The sequence below is a fragment of the Herpailurus yagouaroundi genome, unplaced genomic scaffold (genome assembly GCF_014898765.1).
Source record: "Herpailurus yagouaroundi ecotype Mexico unplaced genomic scaffold, PumYag 193, whole genome shotgun sequence".
Taxonomy (NCBI): Eukaryota; Metazoa; Chordata; class Mammalia; order Carnivora; family Felidae; genus Herpailurus; species Herpailurus yagouaroundi.
The window spans coordinates 924,242-950,288 of record NW_024412424.1 but is presented as its reverse complement, the minus strand read 5'-3'; the positions used below and the strand labels follow the sequence as shown (position 1 = coordinate 950,288).

Genomic DNA, 26,047 nt, shown 5'->3' with positions numbered 1-26,047 from the left:
CACATCTACGGTGACGTCCCTCGAGACCCCACAGCGTTGCTGACCACCTGGGCCCGCTCCCACCACATACCCCTTCCCGGTGTTCTCGCCACCCCTCCTGCAGCTTCCAGAATGAGCTTGTTCCTTCTGCAGAGCCTCTGCCCAGGTCTATCGCTCCTGGTGTCTGCCCACTGCTCTGGATGGTGGACACCTGGCCTTCCTGCAGGGCTCCTCTGGATGTCACCTCCTCAGGGAAGCCTTCCTGGGTCCCCAGACTAGATGAGGTCCCCTGGCACACCCTCTCCTCGCCCAGCTCCCGTCACACTTGCCACCGTGTTCTCCGCTCATCTCTTCAGGCCGCAGGGAGCTCCGGGAGGGTGTGCCCGACGGCCCTTGCTGTGCCCGAGCCAGCCCCGGGCCAGGTGCCGGCCACTCTCGGTTGCCTGTGGGCCCACACACGCGCACGCGCACACACCCACGCGGGAGGCCCCCGGGAGCTCCCCCGCAAAGGGATACGATACAGATTGTTGTGCTTGATCCACATGAAGCGGACTCCCCCGTGGGCCAGGATGGGCGACAGCATCCCTTCCTCCTCCTTCTCCATCAGGATGGGCATGAAGTGCTCCACCTCGGACATGTCCACGTCGCCACGGTAGTTCCGGCAGATGAGCACCTAGGCGGGGGTGGGGGGTGAGGCTGCCTCCATCTGGAGGCCCACAGCCAGATGCGTGCGGCGGGGCGTGAGACGCGCCAACCTCCCTTGCCGCGAGGACCCCACTCACACCCCTGGCCATCAGAGACTCCAGGCCGCGCTGACCTCTATCCCCCAGGGAATCCCTCAAGGAGCGCATTTCCCAGAGTGAACTCCACAGGGGCCAACTGGGTTCCTCGCGGGGGAAAGCACTACGAGGTCGCAGTCCAGAACTCAGTCAACTGGGAGATGCCAGGTGAAAACAACATCCTGTAGGTTCTCACTGCAGACCTTCTCAGAGCCTTTCCTACGCTAATGCACTCTGCTCTTCTGCCTGTGGCAGGGTACCCAATCAGGGGACACTGCTGAGTGTTCACATCCACTAAAAGCCACCTGTGGCCAAGACTCGCACACAAACGTTCGCTGCGGCTTTATTTTAAATAGACCCAGAGACTGGGGGCGCCCGGGTGGCTCGGTCAGTTGAGTGTCCAGCTCTTGATTTTGGCTCAAGTCATAATCTTATGGTTAGTGAGTTCGAGCCCCTCGTTGGGCTCTGTGCTGACAATGCTGAGCCTGCTTGGGATCTTCTCCGTCTCCCTCTCTCTCTGCCCCTTCCCAGCTCATGCACACGCACACTCTCTCTCTCTCCAAATAATTAAATAAACTTTATAAATAGATAAACAGATCGATCGACGGATCCAGACTAGAGTGAGCACCAATGTCCTTCAACAGGCGACCAGAAACAAGAACTGTGTCCATCCTGGAACGCAACTCAGCCACAAGAAGGAAAGACCACTGACTCGAGCCACAGCATGAGGGTCTATCAAGACCCCTGGGCCAGGTGAGCCACCAGACAACAGACGGCAAGTCCCATATCCTGTCCCACATAAAACCCACTTACATAAAACCCTCACCGACGGTGACACAAAACCGGTGGCTTTCCGGGAACGGGCTGGACACAAGGGGCGTGAGGAAGCTTTAGGGGGTGACAGGGTGTGTGCTTCTGGCTTCCTGGGTATAGACAATGACCGAACGCACCACGCTGTGCGCTGGAATAAACGCAGCTGGGTACACGTCCATCACGCCTCCCTGAAGGAACAAGGAGGCAGCCTGAAGCTCCGCCAGGCTGAGCAAGGCTCCATCTGGAGACGCCACCTACAGCTGCCGCCGCTCTCGTGAGCTCATGTGGGCAGCAGCTGCAGGGCCCGGCTACGTGTGTGCAGAGGTCGGCCTTGCTGAGCTGACCAAGCTGGGAGCCGCCTGCGTCACAACCTGGGCTTTTGTAAAATCCATGGCTATCATCGTTTCAAGCCAGGAGAGAAGGAGAGAATCAAAACGAGAACCTCCTTCCTGGCATCTCTTTCGTGGTCCGTGCCCTTTTCCTGCTGAGGTTCACAAGGCCGCTTAGGGCCTCTTAGGCACCCAGTGGGACAGCCAGGCCTGGACTGAGGGACTCCCATGTCCCCTCTCCTATGCTCCTTGCCCAGAATCTATACTGACCGGCCACGAGGTGGGGCCACTGTTTTTACAGAGATGCCCAGTGATGCCTAGAACTCTGGCACCAGCCGCCTGAGGTCACAGCCAGCAAAGCTGAGTCCAGATCCTAACCAGTTCTCACCCCCCGCACGGCCCCTTCTGCTCCCTAACACTGCTTTCCTGGGCTTCCCAAGGCCCCACCTTCCTTCTCAGGTATATGACTTTGGGGACTGCCGCTGGCAGGGAGCCTCAAGGCCCCTAGTGCTCAAAGGAAAGAGGAAGCATTTGTTTTGCTTGCCTTCGTGTCCAGGGCTCCGGAGAGGTCCACTCACCCACCCAGCACACACCGCGGGCCCCTCTGCCGCACACCATGCTGGGCCCGGGGACCAGAGGTGACCAAAACAAACAGGGTCTCTGAACTGGGACGCCAACTTAGGAGAAGCTGAGAGCCTCCCAAGGGTGTGACCTTCACACTGAGGCCTGAAGGGACAGGTGCTACACAGGCAGAGGGACGGCGGTGGCTGAAGCCGCGGGACAGAACAGGGGTGCAGTCCAGGGGGAGACCTTGGAGCACTGGTCGGCGGGGCGTGAGGACGGTCTTGGAGCCTGGGCCGCAGGCCCCAGGTGAGAGAGCAGAGGACAGGTTGAAGGGAGACAGGCAATGCTGAGGTGACAAACCTCTATCCCCACGGCTGCTCTGTCCATCTCACCCCTCTGCCCCCACCCCAGCTCACTCCATTCCGGCCATCCTGGTCCCCCAGCTGCTCTCTGAGCCATCCACATCTACTCCTGCCTCGAGGCCTTTGCACTTGCAGTTCTCTCTGTCCAGGATGCCTGGGCCTCTTCTAATTTCTCAAGCCTCACCAAAGATGGCACCTCCTCCAAGAAGTCTTCCCTGCTTGCCCTGCCTGAAAGGTCATAACCTGTCCACTTTTCCTTCACTGCCCACTACACTGCTGCACTATAACCCCTATCCTCCTTTATGGTCTGTCCCTTCCACCAGAGTCTAACACTCCCTGAGAACAGTGACCACTTCCATCTCATTCACGGCTGTGTCCCAGAGCCCACAACAGACCCTGACCCCAGTGGGTGCTCAGGAAATGTCCGTGGAGTGAACACAAAGGTGAGGAGAGGACGGAGGCCAGGATAATGCCCAGGTCTCCAATGAGGACAGTCGCATGGATGGTGGTGTCACTCAATGAGGTGGGAGAGAGCAGGTCTGGGGAGAGAGTTCAGGGCAAAGGCCAGGTTTGTGGCAGCTGTAGGACCTCCGAGGTGTCCCAGAGAACAATGCATCTCTAGAGCAGTCCTCTGGGATGCGGCACACATCGAGTCACTGGCACACTGGCGAGAATCAAAGCAGACCCGAAGAGAGGGGCAGTGTCAGGGGGCCGCCCAGGCCCGAGCAGGAGGGGCCGACATCCAAGGGGAGGGGCCAGGAGACTCGACAGAAATGGGCAAAACGAGAGAGAGCGGCAACTCAGAGGCCAATGGACGCCCGCTGAGGAGTGTGGTTGTGATGTCAGACACTGCAGAGAAACAAGAAAGATAAGGGCCAAGAAGCGTCCACGGACGGCCTTCTAGCAGCCAAATGTGGCCATGCTGGTTTCCTTGCGCTCAGAGGTTCCGGGCGGCTGGCAGACAGACGTGTTGTCGTGAATTTCCTAATGTGCCTTACCTTATTTTTTGCTAAAAACGGTCCGCACAAAAGGTCCTTTCAAGACCTGAGGTCCAAGGGCATGGAGTAACAAATGGCACCATGGCTGCTGAGAGCGGGAGGCAAGCCCGCGGCTGCCCTGGGAGCTTCCCAAAAGGCAGGTCTGATCACGCTCCTCCGAGGCTTCCATCTCCTCCAGGGGCTCCTCCTTCCTGGGATCAGAGCAGTCCCCTCTGCTCCTCACGCCCATCTGGACATCCTCGACCACCCACGGCCACACCGGTGCCACCCTCCAGGCTCCAGCATTCCCCAGGGCTGCTGGCCCGCCAGCCCCAGCAGGCTGCCCCCGACTCTTCAGGCCTACTGCGGTGACTCCTTGTCCAGCTGACTGTCACCTGGTCCTATGGCACCTCCCTCCTCCAGGTGGCCTTCTGTAACTACTTCTGCAGCCAAAATCGAGGTTGGCAACCACATTACCTACGGCCTTGTCCATGCCCTTGCAGCTACCTAGATCTGACCACCTGGATCCATCAGCTTCCATGTGTCTCCCCACCTCAAGGCCCTCGATGGGGTTAAGCAGGACTGTGGGCCATGGGGGGTGCTGAGCCTGTCTTAAGCGTCTGCTCAGAGAGCTCACACAACAACACCATAAAAGCCTCGGGTGAGCAATGATGGAAACAAGGCGCAGAGAGAAGTTACTTTGCCTGGGGTTACACAGCTGAGCAGCAGAGGTGGGTTTTGAACTCAGCCATGAGTTTTGAACTCCACAGTCATGGTGAGATAGGCAGCACTGGGCTTGGTGGCATGCTAGGTGCTCGGGAAATGTTTGCTGAATGAGTGATCTGAGATAAGGCAGCCTCTGGGAACTCTGGGGACCCAGTGGCCAGGACGGGAGCAAGAACACGTGCCACAAGGGCTCTGAGAACGCTGCACCCACCCAGCCCCTGGTGTGCCCTGTGACTGATCCCTTGCCTGAGGCCTGAGGAAGGGAGCCCAGCACCGGGACTCACTAGCTGTTGACTTTGGGTGGCATCCAGGGCAGGCAACCCACTCAAGGGACTCCTGGAAAGTTCTAGAGCCAGGGACTCCGGGACGGGAGCAGGAAGGGATAGCCACTTCACCTCTTCACTCCCCACGGCTTCTGAGCTAACTCTTGCCTGCCCCACCAAGGCCTGACACCCACCGCTCTCTCTCTCTCTCTCGGTGATCCACGCGGGGCTTGGTTAACATTGTACTGTTCCTGTAACTCCCAGATACAAGAGCCCAATACTCACTTGCCTTCCAGACTGGACGGACCGGGGGAAAAAGCAGCAGCCCACTGTGAAAGGCTTGGAGATCCCTCCTCTAAGAGGTTTTCCCAGATTCCCCTGGGAATGGCACTTGGGTCCTAATTAAATTGCCCACCTCTTCCTTCAGGTCTCAGCCAGATTTGTCCCTCCTTCCCGGAAGCCCTCCCTGACCCCCAGCCCGGCACAGTGTCCTATTACATCCTCACTGCTTCATCACTGCACCCAACATTGATTTGTACTTTGTGAGATCAGTGTCCCTTTCTCCCACCAGACTGTGAGCTCCAGAAGGACAAGGACAACTCCGATTTTGCTCACCAAAAGCAGCCCAAGCCTAAACACCCTGTATGGCACTTGGCAGGTGCCCCCCAAATACCAGCCGACTCCTAGACCTGCCACTCTGTAACTGGTGTGACCTGGGGCAAGTTGCACACCTGTGTGCCTGTTTCTCCCTCTGTAAAATGACCCTCCCATCACCCACTTCACTCAACCCTCGTAACTCGGTGTCACACTGAACGTTAAGAAATTTTTACAGGGACTGGCAAAGAAAAGTCGAAGGATAAACAGAGGGCAGGGCTGGCCCGAGGGCACACTGTCCCCGACACGCCTCACCACCTTGGGCCAAGGGTCGCACGGCACCTCAGAGCCACTCCTGGCTTCGAAGCCTGATGCGGGCCACTCTCCCCGCCGCCTCGGGTTCCCGGATGCCCCCACGGAGGCTTGAGAACCCGGCCCAATGGGGGGGGGGGTGTCAGTGCAGCTGCGTTACCTAGCAACAGGGCGGGGCTCGTGGATCGAAGCCCCCGCCTTGTACCCTAGCAACAGGGGGGCCTCAGGTGAGGTCTACAGGCCTCCCTGCCTAGGACTAGGGTGGGTCCCATTGGCCGGTTACCAAGCAACAGGATGGGTCTCACCCCCCCCCCACCCAGGGGCGAGGCCCCGCCGGTTGCCTGGCAACGGGGAGGGTGCGGAGCCATCTGTACCTTGCCCTTTAGGTCCAGCACGTAGACGGCGCTGGCGGACATGACGGCTGCGGGAAGCCTCGGCAACTGCCGAGGGCGGCGGCGACGGCGGGGACTGCCGGGCGTTGAGCAAGGCCGGGCGTGCCCCGCGACAGTTCGCCTCCACTTCCGGCCCGGGAAGCCGCGCGCGAACCGTTATGTCCGGCCGGGGAGGGGACTGCCAGGAAGGCGCAGGCGCGAGGCGGGTACGCGCAGGCGCGGTACGTCCGATGTGCCCTTAATTCCCGCTCCGGCCTCAAGCATCCCGGAAGTAAGGCCCAGAGGGGCGGGCCTGGGCGGCGCCAGGCGGGGCTGATTGAAACGAGGCCCTCTCTGGCTGCCAGGCTGGGAGACAAGCCAGGGCAGCTGGAAACCCCGCCCCGCCTTCGTTGGCCAAGTTAGGTGACATACCGTCGGTGGAACCCCACCTGGGGCCCAGCCCCATGAAACTCCTAGCCTGGTGGGGTAGTCTAGGAAACAAATACAGTTACCAACTGTAATATGCTTTATAGGGGGGAGGGTAAGGTGGTTGTTACCTTGAAAAGAGGTCAAACAAACTCTGAATAGCAATCAAGTCTTACCAAGGGTCACGACCTGTCACCTGTCAGTGTCAACACTCATCAGAGCTTGTTTATTGCCTGGAATGATCTGAAAACCACGCCCCACCGAACCTAGGTGAAAAGCACATATTTCATTTCTGTAGTTAGTGACCGCAGTGGGTGATGCAAACTGTGACCCCTGATTAATCAATTGAGTATCTCATCACTTGTATGAACACTCAGGCTGTGGCAAAATGCCTGCATTTTGTCCTACGGAACCATCCATCACTTGCTCTGGGAATCCCAACCCTGCAGTATCAGAACCATTTACTCAGGCTGCCTGCCTGATTTTTAATCTTCCCTCCTACCTCCTTTGGGGTTTTGAAAGATGGCTTTTGCCAACATATCCTCTGCTTAGGATAAAGTGCAAGAAAATCCAGAGGAGAAAACTGGAATATTTAATGACTACTACGTAAATCCTGGGCTGGAAGCATTCTTGCACAAAATGGCCAGGAGAGGGTTTTTGACAATTGTCTCGTAAAACACCCTAGCCTCATACTGCACCCAAAAAGAAAGACAAAAAGAAAAATCACCCAGGAGAGGTGACCCCTCTTATCATGGAGCATTTCCTTTCAGGCTTGCTCTGGGCATTTTGTTTAGATGTTTAAAATCAGTATTGTGGGGGGACTGGGAGGAACAGACTGGACAAAAGCCTTCTGAAAAAACAAACTCTCAGGTACAAAGAGTACCATCACGGTAAACACACCCTACACCTAAGTTACTCATAACCTCCTTTTTCCATACGTGGGGGAATTCAGGTCCTATCTGAATTTCATCCTTGGTATTTACATTTAATGTGTAAGCCAGATTTGACCTCTGCACCATCTCAAAAAAGATCATACCCATTGTGGTAGGTCAGGGTTTCTCAGACTTTCCTGCCCATTAGGATCACCTGAGGAGCTCTGAAAATTCTCAGTGACTGAACCACCCCAGCCAGCATCAGTGGTTCTTAATGCTCCGGGAGAGTCTAACATCCAGGAGAGCTTGAGAAACTGTGCTAGACTAGCAGTGATGGCCCCCAATAAACCACATCTCCTGGTGTCCATGCCCAGAGTTCTCTCCCAGATTGGGTTTGGCAATGTGACTTGTGTTGGCCAAAGGAATAAACAACACAGAGAAAGGTTCTGGAGGATGAGATGCCACCTTGGACTTTCTGGCCCCAGGCAAGTCAACGTAGCTACACAAGTGAACCACACCACATGGCACAGAACCGTCCAAACGAGCAGTCAATCCACAGAAGAGAAATCCTGCCATTTGAGGTCACTCAGCTTTAGACTGGGTAGGCAGGGAGGTGGAATATCTATATTCCACCATCCTGACACGTGCTTTTCACAGCACATCATGCTCACAAACCCCAACTGCTGGCTCAGGGATGGAAAAGGCCTCAAAGTGCCTTTCTGCGAGGCAATGGGGGAACCTACCCAAAAGAGCCACTGCTAACGCGAGTCTATTCCCCCTCGGGGGGGGGGGGGGCTATATACCACAGGTGAAAAAAACAGGTCATATACTTTTTTCCAAAGCGAGGGTGAATGGTCATTTTGCAGCATGCACATTCTTTATGTGCAATAAATCCCAAAAACAGCATTTCTAGTGATAGTCAAACCGCTTGTAATTAAGACACTCAGACTTCTATTTAATAACTATTTTTTGCTTTATTCTCTTCACCATATGACAGCCCCAAACCCAACACGATTTTGTTATTCTTTCACCTCCTAGGTCAACAGAGACTTCCTCCCAATAGTATATGCAGTTTGATCCTCATCAGGTAGGAACACGTAGGTCCTCAAAAGAGATCACGGCTCTCCAGCACCAGGACGTGGGTCCTCCCCTTGGACTGTATTGTACTGTCTATGCCAGGGCTCTGCCCAGGTCCTGCCACCCCTGAGATGTCCTTAGGCCAGAAATGCCAAGCAGGCTACAAGTTATGTGCCACTCTGAATAAACACAGGGGCTGCTTAGAGCCTAGGGTTGAGGGCAGTGAGGCAGGCAGTGTCCGGGTTCCATTACAAAGAATGCTGTGTTTGATTAGTGATGTCTGCCAGGGCCACACCCTCTAAACTCGTCTGGAATGGGGGCACTAGGGGAAGAGGCTGTAAGTCCGCCAGGAGCTCAGACAGGGACAAAGCGTACATTTCATCCTTGCCTTTGGCAGTGGCTCTATTTCCAGGCTGTGTGATCTTACACACCAGGGGGTTGAGGAGGCATCTGAAGGCCAAGAAAGTACAAGTGGCTTCCCTAGGCTCTGGAAGAAGCAGTACAAGCCCCAAGCAGGAGGAAGCTCAGAAGGAGAGCTCACGTAGGGCCCCACGGGGTCTGTAAGCTGCCGGCTGTGTTAGCATTACCTCCTGATCCCCTGGAGTCCGTTTCATCCAAGAAAAGATGGCTGGCTGACTGTCAGAGTTAGATGCAGTTTGGGGGCAAAGACCCTTTCCTGTGACACACAAAAATAACCTCAATCTCTGGATAGACTTTTAAAAATCTCTAGTCCGAACTAAAAAAATTTGATCTTCTACCGAGAAACCAAAATAGAGTAAAAGGACAGTCTTACTTTAATCGAGTTCCAGAAAGAGGACACACTGCTTTGGAAAGCACTTGTCTCAGCAGAAGACGCAAGGGTGTGTGTAAAAGAATGTTCTTAGAAAACACCAAAGGCACCAAACAGAGCCCCGATTTCGCCTTCCATTTCCCCTTGGTGCCACTCCATACCCTGGGTGGGGAGGCTACTTGGTCCAGCTGACTTTGGGAATGTCATAGTGCTCCGTGAGGGTGTCCAGGTGTCTGTTGAAATCCTGGGAAAGCAGAGGAGAAAACCCACATCAGCAGAGTCTCGGGCAGGGCACCAGGGTTGCGAGACACTGCCCACTCCTGCTTTTCCACATCCTGCCTCTCCTTGCTGAGCCCCCTCCCCTCAAAGCCACCCGGCCCTGAACCCTGGCCTCATCCTTACATGACCCGGGGAGGTGTCGCTTCTGTTGGGGCAACCCCCCCCCGCCCAACACTCCAATGGCTCCCTCTGCCAGGCTCCTAACCTCTGGGCCCAGCCGGGACCCCACAGAGCCTGGGGTCTTTCCCCCTGGGCACGTGACTTACCTCCACTCTCTGCTTGTGGGTTTTGGATGCTTTCTTCAGGATCCTTTCCATTTGCTGGAGAGAGGAGAGACACGGAGGTTGAGCTCACACACTTGACACAGCCCAGGCCTGCATGGGGCGGAAGACAGAAGCCCCCGCCAGCTTGGCTCTGGAATGGCTGGAGGTCTCGGGCGTACATCTCGCCCCTCCCTCACCTCTCCTCAGGCTGGTCCGACAGGGATGCCCGGCCACAGCATATCCCACCAGGAACCCAGGTCAGCTGCCCTTCCGTCAGTGTCAAGCAACGTACTGGCACTGACTCAAGTCGACTCCACTGGGAGCTGTAGGTGTGCTTCCTGCAGCCCTGGGCAAGGGCAGTCTCTTGCAGGCATTCCCATTTGGCAGGAAAAGAAAGTCTCAGATGGGGTTTGAGGAAGGATGAAAAATGAGAAGCGTAGGGGCACCTGGGGGGCACAGTTGGCTGAGCGTCCAACTCTCGATTCTGGCTCAGGTCATGATCTCACAGCTCATGAGAGGGAGCCTCATGTGGGGTTCCCAGCTGTCACTCAGAGCCTGCTTGAGATTCTCTCTCCCTCTCTCTCTGCCCCTCCCCTGCTTGCGCGTGCACACCCTCTCTCTCAAAAATAAAAAAAAAAAAAAGAAAAACGGGGAAGATAAAGAGCCCAACACGTAATAGGAGCTCAAGGGAACAGATGCTGGTGACACAGTGCCAGGGGGGCTACAAGATCCAGAGCACCGTGACAATCGTGACTGCAGAATCCATATCCTGCCCCACCCCCACTTCCTAATCCCTGATGCTACCTAGGAAGAGTCTAGAGCATGCGATGCATGGCCAGACACACCCGGGGCCGCACCTGGCTCTACAAGTACTGACCGGGTGACTGTGGCCAACTCTGGTAGCCCCCTGTGAACCGTGCTGCCTGGTCGTGGGGCCCTAGTGCGGTTCTCCGTCACCATGACTCTGGGCTGGCCCTGTGACTCAGTTTACTTAACAGAACGCAGTGCCAGTGCTGGGCCAAAGCTGTAAGAGCCGGCCGCCTTTGCTTTGCGTTCTTGGAAGTCAACCACCACACGGGAAGTCTGATGACCTTACTGAAAGAAAGGACCCGGAAGATGAGACGACGCGCGCGGAGGGAGGAGCAAGGAGGCGCCAGCCCCAGCCGAGCCGAGTCAGCCCACAGGAGATGATCCCCGTCACCCACCACCTGGCTGCCCCTCCCTTTCCTTCCCTGCCTCTTCTTACCGTGGGAGCCCACGTGAGGGCTGTGCCTCCTCGCGAGAGGCCGCACTGACGTGGGCAGCTGACATCAGTGCCAGGCGCTCGGCGGGGCTCCGCCTTCCCTCTCCCCACTCCAGGCACCAAGTTCACAGGGTGCCTTGTGGGCTGTCACCACCCCCACTTCCCAGAGAAGAGGGGGAGCAGCGTGCACAATGGGTGATGGGGCTGGAGACGCCAAGCCCTACCACTTCAGGCTGGGGCTCGGCCCCGGGGGCCCTCCTTCCAAGAGCTGTCCAGCCCTCATGCCCGCTGTGCTCCAGGGGACACTCGCCCACAAGGGATTCCGCGTTTCCCCCCTCCACCTGCCTCCGCCCACACCTTCTCCCTTCTCTCCCCTGGTTCAAACCAGATCCACGGCAGCACTTCCAGTTTTCAACACCAGCACCAAAAACGTCCCCTTGACCTTCCACCACCTTCCAGCTATGTGCTTGTTTCTCTGGTCCTCTTGCCAGATCTTCCAAGAGTTATTTCTGCATCTTCTCCACCTTTGCCTTTCCCTACCCTCCCTTGGATCCCCTCTCATCAGCCTCTCTTCCTCCACATTCCAAATGCCACCGACTTCGGGCTCTCGGTAGTCACTCTACAAGACCTCTTGGCAGCAAATGACACCGTTGATCACTTTCTCCTGAAGACACTTTCTCCACTCAGCTCCTAAGGACACCCTCTCCCGGTTTTCCTCCTTCTCCTGAGGGATCCTTTACAACTTCAGATTCTAGACCTCTTCTCTGTCACTGTCTCTCCTCGGAGGATCTCATCCAGTCAGAGGGTCTCCTCACAGCAATTCCAGAACGTTCAGGGGAGGCCCAGACCTCTCCTCCAAACTGCAGATTCAGGTATCACACTGTCCACAAGAATTCTCCATTTGAATTTCTAACAGACCCTCAAACATAACCTCTCTAAAACCAAGGTCTTGTTGCCCCACTTTAGAAAGCTGCTTCAGGGGCGCCTGGGTGGCTCTGTTGGTTGAGCGTCCGACTTCAGCTCAGGTCATGATCTCACCGCTGGTGAATTCAAGCCCCGCGTCGGACTCTGTGCTGACAGCTCGGAGCCTGGAGCCTGCTTCGGATTCTGTGTCTCCCTCTCTCTCTGCCCCTAACCCACTTGCGTTCTGTCTCTGTCTCTCTCAGAAATAAATAAACATTAAAAAAAATTAAAAAAAAAAAAAAAAGAAGAAGAAAGAAATCGTGGTCATCCCCCATTCTTTCCCAGCCCACACCCAGTCCATCAACTAATCCTGCTGTTCTCACTCCAAAATCCATCCCAAACCTTATAACTTCTATGGCTTCCAGTACTACTGCCCAACTCTGGGGCATGTATGTATATGTGTATATATATAGCCTGATGGTTACCCCTCTCCCAAGAGGAGTAACACCCCAGCCTAACCTGTGACTATAACCTCAGGGAAGGAAATTAAGTGCATTCGCTTGTTAAAACCCTCACCACAAACCCGTCAGGTAAGGACTTCAGACCCACCTTACAGATGGAAGAAAATGAGGTGTGGGAGGTTAACCGACCTGCCCAGAGCTACACCACCACCAAGAAGCGGTAGAGACACAATGGAACCCAGGTTGGTCTTGCCAAAGCCAGTGTGTCTCACCATTTTTTTTTTTTTTTTTTTTAATGACTCAATCAGGCCTGAGAGTAATGAGTTCACTCTTCCTGATGTTACTGGACCAAACACCCCAGACCAGGGTTAGGGTTTCTCAGCATGGACACTTGATATTTGGGGCCAGATCACTTTTTTGTTGCAGGGGGTTCTATCTTGGTCACTGTAGGACACTGACCAGCATCCCTGGCCTCATCCCACTAGATGCCAGTGGCACTACCCCCACCCCTGCCAACACACCAAGTTTTATCAAACGAAAATGTCTTCGAACATTGCCAAATGTCTTGAGGGTGGAGGTGGGATACAAAATGGCACCCCATTGAGAACCACCAACCTAGACTGATTATTCCCTTCCCCCAGACACCAGGCTGGGCTTATTCATCCTCTGCTAACATCTCCTACCCTCTACTGTCCAACTTTACTGTGTTTACTATTAAGCTAAGTGATTTACTGCGGTGCCTGGGTGGCTCAGTGGGTTGAGCTTCTGGCTCTTGGTTTCAGCTCAAGTCACAATCTCACAATTCTTGAGTTTGGGCCTCGCATCGGGCTCTGTGCTGACAGTGCAGAGCCTGCTTGGAATTTTCGCTCTCTCGCCCTTTCTCTGCTCCTCCCCCTTCTCTCTCTCTCAAAATAAATAAACTTTTTTTTTTTTTCAACATTTATTTATTTTTGGGACAGAGAGAGACAGAGCATGAACAGGGGAGGGGCAGAGAGAGAGGGAGACACAGAATCGGAAACAGGCTCCAGGCTCTGAGCCATCAGCCCAGAGCCCGACGCGGGGCTCGAACTCACGGACCGCAAGATCGTGACCTGGCTGAAGTCGGACGCTTAACCGACTGCGCCACCCAGGCGCCCCTAAACTTTTTTTTTTAATGTTCATTTATTACTGAGAAACAGAACGAGACAGAGCACGAGCAGGAGAGGGGCAGAGAGAGAGAAGGGGAGACACAGAATCTGAAGCAGGCTCCGGGCTCTGAGCTGTCAACACAGAGCCGGGGTGGGGCTGGAACTCACAAACCGCGAGATCATGACCTGAGCTGAAGTCGGATGCCTAACCGACTGAGCCACCAGGCGCCCCTCAAAATACATAAACTTTTAAAAAAATATATAAAAGAATTAAAAAAAAAAAAAACCTGCCAAAGTCATCAAAGTAACAGACTTCCTGGAAATTTACAGCAGGAGGCATGACCATTTAATATCAACAGCTAACGTCAGCTGAACACTGACTTGGGACAAACCAAGTGCCAAATGCTTTACCTGCATGACTTCATTTAAAGTTCCCACACCTTTTAGGCGACAGCACTATCCTAACCCCTCCAGATAAGTGAACTGAGGCAGAGAGAAAATGAGTTATTAGCCCAGTGTCACTAGACAAATGAAAGGCTGCGCTGGAATCCAAATTCGGTCCCCGGCTCTGGCCTCCTTTCAACGCCAGCTCTAGCCTTCTCCTCTGCCATCCACTCTGGCCAGAGGTGCTTCCCGTCCCCGGAGCTCCCCCAGCGCGGACTCTTCCTCCTCCACGTAGCATCTTCTTCCCGGAATTAACGCCTCTCTGACCGCTCGCCACCCCTTCGAGCGTCCCGGGCTGACCCCAATTTCGAGTCGTCAGGCCCTGTCTCTGCATCCACCTCGGGAGACCCAGACCCGCTGCGCGAGGCATCCCCAGCTTCCCCATCCGCCTTACCCGCTTCTCTTGCATCTTCTCGAAGGCTGCCTGGGCCGGGGTTCGCTTGTCCAGGCCACGCCGCTTCTCCTCCTCGTTCTTTTTGCTCGTTCCCATTGCTTCCAGGAGTTTCGCTTTGTCTTTGTCCTTCTTTTTCTTCTTCCTGGGAGGGGAGAAGCGCGGGGGAGAGGAGGTAAGGGCGGATCGCGGGGCAAGAGCTCTGGAACTCTAGAAGACGGTTAAGGGGACAGAAGACAACCTTCCGCGGTACTCTTGGACACTCACCGCTTGGTGACGCCGAGCTCTGCGACGCCTTTCAGTTTCAGGGGCCCCTTTTGAACCTGCTCGTAGGCCGCCATAACACCGTCGGCGATTCCGTAGGTAAACTGCTACATTTCCTGTTTGAGAACGCTATTTCCTCCCGAACGCCCGCCTCACTTCGTCTTGATTGGCTGAGCTAGGAGGTGCGCGTGCGCTCTCGGCGTCTAGAGCTGGGCCACACTTTTCAGTTGTGGGTGGGGCCGGGAGGGCCTGGAGCGACCTCATCCTTTACATCCTGTCCTCTGCCACACTTCCGGCTTTCAAGCCCAATTCCGGTTTTTCTGGCCTGGGGCCTCCTTGATCTGCGAAGCCGGTTTGACGGAACACCGTTTCCTAAAATACAGTGGTGTCTTGATTGTTTTGCGTGCACTTGGGGTTCTGTTCCCTTTTATTGCTGTATTTTGAAAGTTTAATAGATAACCTAGTTTTGTAAACCTAAATCAGTTCTTACTAGTTTTTCAGTTTTTGGGCGATGGTAGCATTCTGTGAAATGCATGTCAATGGCATTTGAAAAAAGAAAAAATTAAATGTAGTCTATTGGGGCTCCTGGCTCAGTCGGTGGAGCATGCGACTTTTTTTTTTTTTTTAAGTTTATTTATTTATTTTGAGAGAGAGTGCACGTGTGAACATGATTGGGGGAGGGACACAGAAGAGAGAGAGAGAAAGAGAATCCCAAGCAGGCTCTGTGCTGATAGCGAGATTTGATCCCACCAACCCCCAGATGGTGACCTGAGCCAAAATCAAGAGTCAGATGCTTCACTGACTGAGCCACCCAGGCGCCCCTAGTATGCAACTCTTAATCCTAGGGTGGTGACTTCAAGCCCCACTTTAGGCGTGGAGCCTACTTTAAAAATAAATAAATAAATAAATAAATAAATAAATAAATAAATAAATAAACAAACAAACAATGTATTCTATTGAGGTATCATTTATAATCAGTAAAATGCACTCATTTTAATTGTGCTCTTTGATGAATATCATCACATTTACACGCCTATGTAATCACCTCCACAATCAAGATCTAGAACACTCCATTCCTACAAAGTCCTTTCTTCTCCTTCCCAGTTAATCCCCCCCCCCCATCATTCTCCCCAGGCAACTCCAAGTCGGTTTTCTCTCACTATAGATTAGATTTATATTTTGTAAAAGCTTTATGTACATGGAATTCTACTGTGTACATTCTTTTGAGCTAGAGTTCTTTCTTTTTTTAATTAAAAAATTTTTTTGACATTTATTTTTGAGACACAGAGTCCTAGCGAGTGAGGGGAAGAAAGAGAGGGAGACTCAACATGTGAAGTAGGCTCCAGGTTGTCAGCAGAGAGCCCAGCGCAGGACTCGAACCCATGACCTGAACTATGAACTCGTGACTGTTGCATCCACACGACTCCTGAAACAGAATGCTACGGGCACCAGTGACAGTTGCAACAAAGTTTATTACAATGAGACGCAAGGCCGACCGATCAGGAAGAACACTCTTGATAAGAGTGTGGCCCCGAACAGCCGGGGTACAGAGTTTTTCAAGCCGATCACATCGTTTTATCATTATCTGGGAACAGAACAGAGAAACAGTTCCCAGATGAGTTAGAAACAGTTGCCAGATGAGTCAGAAACAGTTATCGAATGAGGTGATTATTTTAGACTTTCTGCCGCTGAGTTGCAACCAGTGGATCTCCTTGACCTTGTCTCTGATGCTCTTTTTTGAGCTTTTGTTTCCTTCATTGGTAAAGCCTGATTCACAAGAGTATGAAGTATGATTGACAAGAGTAAAAGCAAGGTTGTTATCTTTTGACCTTCGGTGTCAGAACAAAGTTGTTATCTTTCAAGCTAAGCGTTAGCCCTACAGTACAATTTAACCCTTACAATGACCTGAGCGGAAGGTGGACACCCAACCGACTCAGCCACCCAAGTGCCCCATGAGCTAGGGTCCTTTCAAGGAGCATAATGTGTTTGAGATTCTTCCTTTTGGGGGGTATAAAAGGTCCAGAACTTGATTTGGAAAGAACAGTCTCTCGTCTGCCTTAGCTGCGACCTACACACCTTTAAAAAACAGAACAAGGGGCGCCTGGGTGGCTCAGGGAAGCATCCAACTTCAGCCCAGGTCATCATCTCAGCCCACATTGTAACCACTTCAAGTTGTGCAACTCATTGGCATTAAATGCGTTCACAATGTTGTGCATCTGTTTATTTGTATTTGATTGCAAAAGCTATGCAACCATTATTTGCAGAATATGTAATTAGAAAAATACTGAGAAGCCCAGAGAAGACAGTAATCACTCCCATCTGGAAATAATGTCTGTTACTGTTTTGATTTCTCTATTTCCAGTCTCTTATTATCTGGAATGTTAAAAATAAAATGGGATTTTATTCTAAAGTCGCTTTATCGCTGACCTTTCCCCCATCAAAATGCTGTGACTGCTTTTGTATGTGGAGTCAAACACCGAGGGAAACAGAGAAGAAACTCCAAATGTCCCATAATCCTCTGCTGACATTAAACATATATATGCATGCCCATGTCCCATGTGAGAAAACCACACAGTACAGAAAAAGTTAAAAGAAGAAAGAAAGCAAAAAAGTAGAAACTTCTCTTCCCACCTCTTTCCAAAATGATTAACAATTTCATTTTTATATTTTTCAGCACAAAAGTGTGTATGCCCACATCTGTACATCTGCACAATGTCTTTTTATCTCTGTCTTCAGTTTGTCATCTAGCAAAATGTCTTGGAGCTCTTTGCAAGGCCCCAGTCACCTCCACTCACCCTCGTCAAAGGCTGGGTGTCCTGCGGCTGAGTGAGGCCCCTCCCTAATCAAAGCCCATCTAACGTGCCCACAAATCTTAGCTCACTTTTGCAAGTGGCCTGAATCTGTAGCAGTGGAGTCACTGGGTTCAAGCTTATGGAGATTTGTGCATTTTCATTTAGACTGCTACTGCCCAACTTGTGCCAAGGACTTTTGAGGGAGCATGGAGGAGGGAGAAGCAAGCCCCACCCCCTCGCCTCCGCCCCCATCAGGCCAAAGGAGGGCACGGTGCCTGACATTTCCAGTTCTGCCTGCAGGGGGCAGCAAGCGACTGCCCAATTCTCCAGCTGTAGGCATCTTTGGTGTTCCGGAATTGGATGAGGGCGTCCAGAAGGGTTAGTAAGCTCGTTGGTGGGGCCATCCTTGACCGGATGAGCTCCCCAGGGAAGAATAGGACAGACTCAGCTAGGGAGGTCTGTTCTGCCCCAGGCAACCTAGGAGCTTTGAAGTTCCTCTCTGGCACTTCCAAGGCTGCGTGCCCTGCAGGAAGTGGCTTGATCTCTTTAACTTTCGCTTTCCTCTTTTATAAACTGGGGCTGCTGCTGCGCCGGCGGCGGCAGCGGCTGATAACCACAGCTCATACTTTACGTGGATTTACATGGATCATCTCATTTGCTTCCACGGCCACCCTGTTACACAAACCATCCTGATTTTACAGGTTGGGAAACTGAGGCACAAACTGTAATCCAACCTATGCTGAGTGCGCCATCCTTGCGTTTGTCACCATAGCATGAGGCCATCCGCTGTAAGATGTGTCACTATTTTATAAACTTCGACGACAGCACTTCTCAACCTTTTTTTTTTTTTCATTATCATCCCCTAAAGAGAATTTAGTATAATTTAATTTAATTTAACTTAATTTAATTTAATTTAATGAGAGAAGTTAAATGCCAGTGAATAAGTTTTTGTCGGGGAGGACTGAGCTTTGGAGGGCCACGAGCCATCAAAATATCTAAGGTTCTTTCATCCCTTCCCCGCCCCTCCCCCAGAACAAATTTTCACCACCTTAGGAGAGATATTGCCCCCACTGATAATTTATGTTCTAAGGGGTCATTGTTCCAAATAAACTATGACACGGTGCTTTTGCTCACTTAAAAAAACTCTTATTTTGTATCCATTTAAAGAGTCTTGAGGGGTACCTGGGTGGCTCAGTCAGTTAAGTGTCCTACTTCAGCTCGGGTCATAATCTCGCGGCTCGTGGTTTCGAGCCCCGCATCAGGCTCTGTGCTGACAGCTTGGAGCCTGGAGCCTGCTTCGGATTCTGTGTCTCCCTCTGTCTCTGTCCCTCTCCCATTCTCTCTCTCTCAAAATAAATACACATTTAAAAAAAAAATAAAGAGTCTTGAGATTTAAATACATAGAGATTTTTATTTTATACTACTCCTGTGTATATATACAAAGAAAATACAATAAATCAGTTAAGGTTTTCTAAAACATTTTCATGCACAGAGTATAACTCACTGAAATCACTGGAAAAATCAACTCTACGTTGGTAATGTCTGTGCTTTATCATCCAACATCCCCCTATGTGCCATCAAGGACCCTGGTAAGGAGCATTTCTTTAAAAGACTCTTTGTTTCCAAAGAACAGATTATGGAAAGGGAAAACAGTTATCAAGGATGGAAAAACATGGCAAACACCGCCTTGCCCCAAAGGATCAAGGTCAACATTGTCGATGATGTCTTGTAGCTATCAAGTAACTCCAGGTCTGATGTGATGAAGAGGTGATGAGGAGATCACCTCACCTCTGAGGTCTTTCCTGAACCCATAAATCCAGTCCATTCACGAGAAAATGCCAGACAAATCAAAATGAAGGGCATTCTACAAAGTACCTGACTGGCACTCTTTAGGACTATCAATGTCATTAAGAAAAAAAAAAAAAAAAAAAAAAAAAGACCAAAAACCTAAAACCAGATAAAACAAAACAGACTGAAGATCAGGAGCCTAAGGAGATATCATGACTACATATAACGTAGGATCCTGACACAGAAAAAAGAACATTATTGCAAGTATATACCCATGTTCATAGCAGCATTCTTCACAAAGAGCCAACAGGTGGAAAGACCCCAAGTGTCCATCGACCGGATGAATGAATAAACAAAATGTGATCTATCCACACAATGGAATATTAGTCTTAACAAGGAAAGAAAATCTGACACCTGCTACAATGGATGAACCCTGAAGACATCACGCCGAGTGAAAGAAGCCAGACACAAAAGGACACATAGTGTATGATCCCATTTACATGAGGTTTCTAGAACAGGCAAATTCTCAGAAACATGAAAAGTGTTCTGGAGACAGAGGGTAGTGACGGCTGCATAGCAATGTGAATGTATTTCGTACCACTGAGTCGGGCGCTTAAAAATGGTCCAAATGGTCAATGTTACGCTATGTGTATTTTACCACAACAAAAGTTAAAAAAAAAAAAACAAAACAGGGAAATAATACAGAGCGATCCCGTGTACCCTTTTCCAGTTTCCCTCGATGGTGACATCTTATAAAACCCAAGGGCAATGTCACAGCCAGGATATTGACACTGCTACAGGCAAGACACGAGCAGTCCATCATCATAAAGATTGGTCCTGATGCACTTGCGTATGGCCACACCCACCTCCCTCCACCCCATCCCTGCACCCCGGCAACCAGCAACCTGTTCTCATTTCTATAATTTAGTCATTTTAAGAATGCTATGGAAATGGAACCAGCCAGTACGTAACATTTTAGGATTGGCTTTTTCCCCCCCACTGAGCATAACTCTCCAGAGATTCCTCCAAGTTGTCACATGTACCCCTTTCATTGCTAAGTAGTGTTCCATGGAATGGATGGACCAGTTTGTTTAACCATTCGCCTGTTGAAAGATTTATGGGCTGTTTCCTGTTTGGGGCTACTATGAGTAAAACGTCCGTTACAGGTTTTTGTGTGAACGTAAGTTTCATTTCTCTGCGATTGCCCAAGAGTGCTAGTGCTGGGTCATATGGTAGTTACGTTTTTGTTTTTACTTTATTTTATTGTAGTAAGAGCGCTTAACATGAGATTTTCACAATTTTTTTTTTTAAGTAGGTTTCACATCCAGCACGGAACCCAAGGAGGGGTCATGACCCTGAGATCGAGACCTGAGCTGAGATAAAGAGTCGGACACTTAACCAACTGACACTTAACCTTCCCCTCAGCTGCTGTAAACCACCATTATACTTTCTCCTCACATAAGTGGAATAAGTTTTACTCATAGTAGCCCCAAACAGGAAACAACCCAAAATCTTTCTGTGATTTGTCTTTCTGTGATTGGCTTCATTCACTGAGCAAATGCACTCAGAGGCCATCCAAGTTGTTACATACTGCAGAGTTTCCTTCTTTATAAGGCTGAATAATATTCCATTGTACGTGCCTACCACATTTTCTTTCTCTTTTCATCCATCAACGGACATTTAGATTGTTTCCATATCTTGGCTATTGTGAATAATGCTGCAATGAACATGGGAGTGTTGTCTCTTTGAGATCCGGATTTGAATTCTTTTGGACGTATACTGGATCATATGATGGTTCTATTTTTAACATTTGTTGATTTATTTATTTCGGAGCCACAAGTGGAGGAGGGGTAGAGAGAGAGGGAAACAGAATCCCAAGCAGGCTCCTTGACATCAGTGTAGAGCCTGATGTGGGGCTCGATCTCATGAACTGTGAGATCACGAGCTGAGCTGAAATCAAGAGTCAGATGCTCAACTAAGCCACCCAGGCACCCCTATGTTTTGTTTGAGAGAGAGAGAGAGAGCGAGCACATCCGCAAGCTGGGGAGAGGGGCAGAGGGAGAGAGAGAGAACCCTAAGCAGGCTCCATGTCCAGTATGAACTCATGAGCGTGAGATCATGACTTGAGCTGAAATCAAGAGCCAGATGCTCTAACAAACTGAGCCACCCAGGTGCCCCTAGGTTTACGTTTTTGAGACACCTCCATACTGTTTTCTATAGTGGAGGCACCATTTTGCATTCCCACACCCATGGTGCGCAGGGTTGATATTTCTCTACCTCTTCACTAACATTTATTACCTTTTGCTCTTTTTTGATAATAGTCATCCTGGCAGTGATATCTCATTGCCGTTTTGATCTGCTTATTGAAACGCAGTACTGGCGTTATGATTCTGAGTTCTACATCCCATATGGCAAGGGGGGGATTGTTGCATCTTACTTATCGTGATGAAGATGGAATTTATCCACACAAAGATAGAATTAATTTACTTATACCATGAGAAATGACTTCTTGGAAATGCAAAAAAGAAAAAAAATCCCATCATTGGAGCTGGGTGTCAGAGAGGCAGCCTGTTAGCTGTAATTAATGCTTGCTGAGCTCCTGCACAACACCAGCCTTCTCGCTCTCCTCCAACTGTGTCAAACTTACTCCAGTCTCAGGGCCTTTGCACTCGCTCTTCCCACCGCCAGCGACTCTCTTCCCACTCACTATCCCCTCACTACTCAAATATCACGTCACCAGGGGTGCTTTCCCTTCCCAATCTTTTTGGCCCAACCTCATCTCTCTATCCCTGCCCTGTTTTATTTTTCTTCCTGGAACTTAGTGCTCCTGACTAATCATATATTTATTTGGTAGCTTGCCCATTGGAACGTGAGCTCTGGGAGAGCACGGCTTTTGTTCACCCATGTATTATCAGGACCTAGGACAGCACCCGAGACACAGTAGGTGCTCAACAACTAATTGTTGATGGAGGGGCCATATAACCAAATCACAGAGTGTCTGATGGGGTCAGGCATAGGAATCTGGACTTCAACCATGAGGCATGGGGAGCAAGGTCTTTGCTAATTAGTTTTGTCATTGTCCTCATTTAAAAAAATGTATTTACATGCAAAAATCTCACCCTTTTTGGTGTACGGGTCTATGAGTTTTGACAAACGAATACAGTCATGTAACCAACACTACAATCAAGATACTAGAACTATTTCATCACCCCTGAGATTCACTTGTTCCCTCATCTGCAGCCCCTGGCAACCATTGATCTGTTTTCTGTTCCTATAGTTGCGTCCTTTTGAGTACGTCATATAAATGGAATCATCCAGCAGGTAGCCTCTTGAATCTGGCATCTTTCAGATAGCATGATGCATTTGAGGTCCATTCATTTTGTGTATATCGACAGTTCATTCCTTTTTATGGCTGAGTCTATTGTATGGACAGGCCCCAGGTTTTTTTTTGTTGTTGTTTTTTTTTGTTTGTTTGTTTTGTTTTTTTTATCCATTTCCCAGGTGAAGAATATTTGTGTTGTTCCCAGTTTTGGGTAATTACGAACAGAGTTGCCATCACTCTTCATATCCAAATATTTTTAGAAACAGATGTAATTCACATACCATAAAAATCACCCTTCTAAGTGGGCAATTCAGTGGCATTTATTACAGTCACAGTGCTGTGCAACCATCACCACTATCTAATTCTAGAACATTTTTATCACCCCGGGAGGAAACTCCCCCCACCTTGAGCTGTCACTTCCCATCGCCCTCCCCTGGTCCCTGGCAACCACTAATCTGCTCTCTGTCTCCATGGATTTGCCTGGTCCGAATGTTTCATACATGTGGAGTCACACATGACAGTGACCTTTTTGTGTCTGGCTTCTTTCACTTAGCACGATGTTTTCAAGGCTCATCCACATAGTAGCATGTGTCAGTGCTTCGTTCCTTTTTATGGCTGAGTAATATTCCACTGTATGAAGGAACCACAATTTCTTTATCCATTCATCCACTCGTGCACATTTGGGTTGTTTCCATTTGGGGGCTGTTATGAACAACGCTGTGATGAACATTCACACACAAGTTTTTATGTGGACATATAGCTTCACTTCCCTCCACCTCAGAATGAAAATTGATGGGTCACATGGTAACTCTGTGTTTAACTTCTTAAAGAATCGCTGAACTGTTTTCCAAAGCAGCTGCATCATTTCACATTCCCACCAGCAGTGTGTGAGGGTTCCCGTAGCCCCACATCCTGGTCAACACGTGCTATTGTCTGTCTTTTTCATTACAGGCATCCTAGTGCATGTGAGTAGTATCTCACTGTGGTTTTAATTTGCATTTCCCTAATGACCAGTGATGTTCAGCATCTTTTCACATGCTTACTCTATATCTTCTTTGCCATTTGTATATCTTCTTTGGAGAGATGTCTACCCAAATCCTTTACCTGTTTTGTTTTGTTTTTTAAATTTTTTTTTCAACATTTATTTATTTTTTGGGGGGACAGAGAGAGACAGAGCATGAACGGGGGAGGGGCAGAGAGAGAGGGAGACACAGAATCGGAAACAGGCTCCAGGCTCTGAGCCATCAGCCCAGAGCCCGACGCGAGGCTCGAACTCACGGACCGCGAGATCATGACCTGGCTGAAGTCGGATGCTTAACCGACTGCGCCACCCAGGCGCCCCTGTTTTGTTTTGTTTTAATAGACTTTATTTTTAGAGCAGTTTCAGGTTCACAATGAAATTGAGCAGAAGGTACAGGTATTTCCCATATACTCTTGGCCACTGCACATTAACAGCCTGCCCACTGTGAACATCCCCCACCAGAGTGGTGCACTTGTTACAAGCAATGAACTTACGGTGACACATCATATCATCCAAAGTGTACACGAGGCTTCACTCTTGGTGTTGTATATTCTATGGTTGTGGAAAAATGTATAATGACATACGTCCACCATTACAGTATCATACAGAGTTGATTCACTGCTGTAAAAATCCTCTGTGTTCCATCTATTACTACCCGCACCCCCAACCATCTTTGCCCGTTTTTTGATCTGGGATATTTGTCCTTTTATTGTAGACTTGTTAGAGTTCTTTATATATTGTGGTGACTAGTCCCTTATCAGATATATGATTTGCAAGTATTTTCTCCATGCTGTGGGGATGAACAGGTTTTCGTGTGCCCGTAGATTTTCATCTCCCTTGGGTAACTACTCAGGAGTGGGATTGCTGAATCACGGGGTAAGGGCATGTTTAACATCTAAAAAAGCTCTCCATTTTCTGGAGCGGCTGTACCATTTTGCATCATCTCCAGTGATTAATGACTTCTAGTTGTTCCACACCCTCGTCAACACTTGATATTGTCAGTTTTTTTAAAAAAAATCATCCTAAGGGGGTCTTTAAAGCCTTATCATAGTCCCATTCTACCAGGTGGCTTCACACACTGGGACAGAAGAGAGTTGATGACGCTAGGAAGAACTGTGATGGTCCAGGCCAGGGAGAGTATGGGGGTGGGGTGGGGTTGGAGGGAGGAGATCCAAGAGCAGTTCAGGGAGGCTGGGCTGTGGAGCTAGAAAAGGCTGAGCAGGAGAAGAAAGTGGAGCACCAGGCAAAGGGCTTTTGACTCCCAGGTGTTCTGCCCAAGATGACTCTGGGCCCCAATAAGGTTGGCAGCTGCTATGTTGTATTTACCCATTGAGGATGCATGGTGATTATTAGCATACTAAGGGCTCTGACAAGTCCGGCAAAGAAAGAATTCTCTTTGGTATTATTTAACCAATTGTTTCTCAAACTTACACCTTGGATCACTCTTCTTGAGCCATAACATCATCATCATCATCATCTCCAAGCACATCTTGGGACCTCATTTAGCTTGCTCACCCAATTATGCTCCCAGTGCCTAAAACTGGCTTCTAACCAATGGTCAAAAGAAATTGTTTTGATTGCATTAATGATATTAGATCTTCAGAATGACTCTATGAGTTAGGTACTGATACATCTCCCCTCTTACAAACGAGGCTTAGAGAGGTCAGGTGACTTGTCCAAGGCCACACAACTAGTGGGTGGAGAGCTAGTATTTGAGGTGGGGTGTGCCTGCAGTCTTTCCATCAGGCTGCCTGTCTCTGGAAGGCGTCCCATGCCCCCAGCCTCACCCAGTGGGGGCAGACGTGCTCTGCTGCTCTGTGACCTCCTACACAGTCCTTCTCGTCCTGGTGGCCATGGACATACTCAGGCTGTTGCCCAGAGAGCTGGGCTGTAACTTGATCTCCCCCAGGCTGGGGGTGACGGGGCGGGTGGGCAGGTGACAGCCAGGGCAGAGAGATTTGCCCAGACGCTGATGTGCAGCAGCCTGGCAACCCGTGTGGCCCCGAGGAGATCGGGGGCTTCGGGAGCTTGTTCCAGAGCCCTGGCAGCGGCCTTCACCATGGGCAACAAGCAGACAGTCTTCACTCATGAGCAGCTGGAAGCATATCAGGTAGGGGTGATGCGCTGGGCCCTCGGCAGGTTTGGCAGCCTTGATTTCTTGGCCTGAGGAGGACAGCATCATCTGTCTTGGGTGTGCGGTCGGCAAGCGTTCCTGGTACAGATCGGCGTGCAGAGAGGGGGTGCAGTGGGAGGGACAGGAAGGGGGCCCCCGAGGCAGGCTCTAGGCCAAGCCAATATCTCTCTCTGCAGGACTGCACCTTCTTCACAAGAAAGGAAATCATGAGGTCAGTCTGGGGGAAAGGGAGGAAGACCTGGAAATAACTTTCTATCCGTTGCTGGGTGATATGTGCAATTGGGCAGGATGGGGTGCTTTATGGTGGTTAAAGTGTGAAGGGAGGGATTGCAGTCGTGGTCCGTGGGTGGAGGCAGGGATGGGGAGGCTGAGAAGCCACAT

General features: G+C 50.5%; 2 protein-coding genes across 2 annotated transcripts in view; both read right to left on the bottom strand.

The window, feature by feature from the left end:
• AP1M1 (adaptor related protein complex 1 subunit mu 1) overlaps window positions 1–6,232 on the bottom strand; it is a 29,792-nt gene extending 23,560 nt beyond the window's left edge. The window contains exons 1-2 of the mRNA XM_040444798.1: window positions 6,073–6,232; window positions 496–652 (exon numbers count right to left, since the gene is read on the bottom strand). Coding sequence (XP_040300732.1) covers window positions 496–652; window positions 6,073–6,114 — 199 coding nt within the window. The 5' untranslated portion in view covers window positions 6,115–6,232. The remainder of the gene's footprint in view (window positions 1–495; window positions 653–6,072) is intronic.
• Window positions 6,233–8,321: 2,089 nt separating this feature from the next.
• Window positions 8,322–14,736, bottom strand: FAM32A (family with sequence similarity 32 member A). Its single transcript, XM_040444797.1, has 4 exons — window positions 14,613–14,736; window positions 14,349–14,490; window positions 9,780–9,833; window positions 8,322–9,478 (listed from the first exon to the last, which is right to left on the bottom strand). The coding sequence occupies exons 1-4, from the start codon at window positions 14,684–14,686 to the stop codon at window positions 9,410–9,412; spliced, it is 339 nt and encodes a 112-aa protein (XP_040300731.1). The 5' UTR covers window positions 14,687–14,736; the 3' UTR covers window positions 8,322–9,409.
• Between the last annotated feature and the right edge of the window lie 11,311 nt (window positions 14,737–26,047).

What these genes read in the sequence shown, in the direction of transcription:
- FAM32A (XM_040444797.1), bottom strand. Translation starts at nt 14,686, where the DNA reads ATGGCGGCCTACGAGCAGGTTCAAAAGGGGCCCCTGAAACTGAAAGGC. An exon ending in GAGCTCGGCGTCACCAAGCG is followed by an intron (nt 14,491 to 14,612) that starts GTGAGTGTCCAA and finishes CTCCCCTCCCAG; the next exon opens with GAAGAAGAAAAAGAAGGACA. An exon ending in AGAAGATGCAAGAGAAGCGG is followed by an intron (nt 9,834 to 14,348) that starts GTAAGGCGGATG and finishes TCCTCTCTCCAG; the next exon opens with CAAATGGAAAGGATCCTGAA.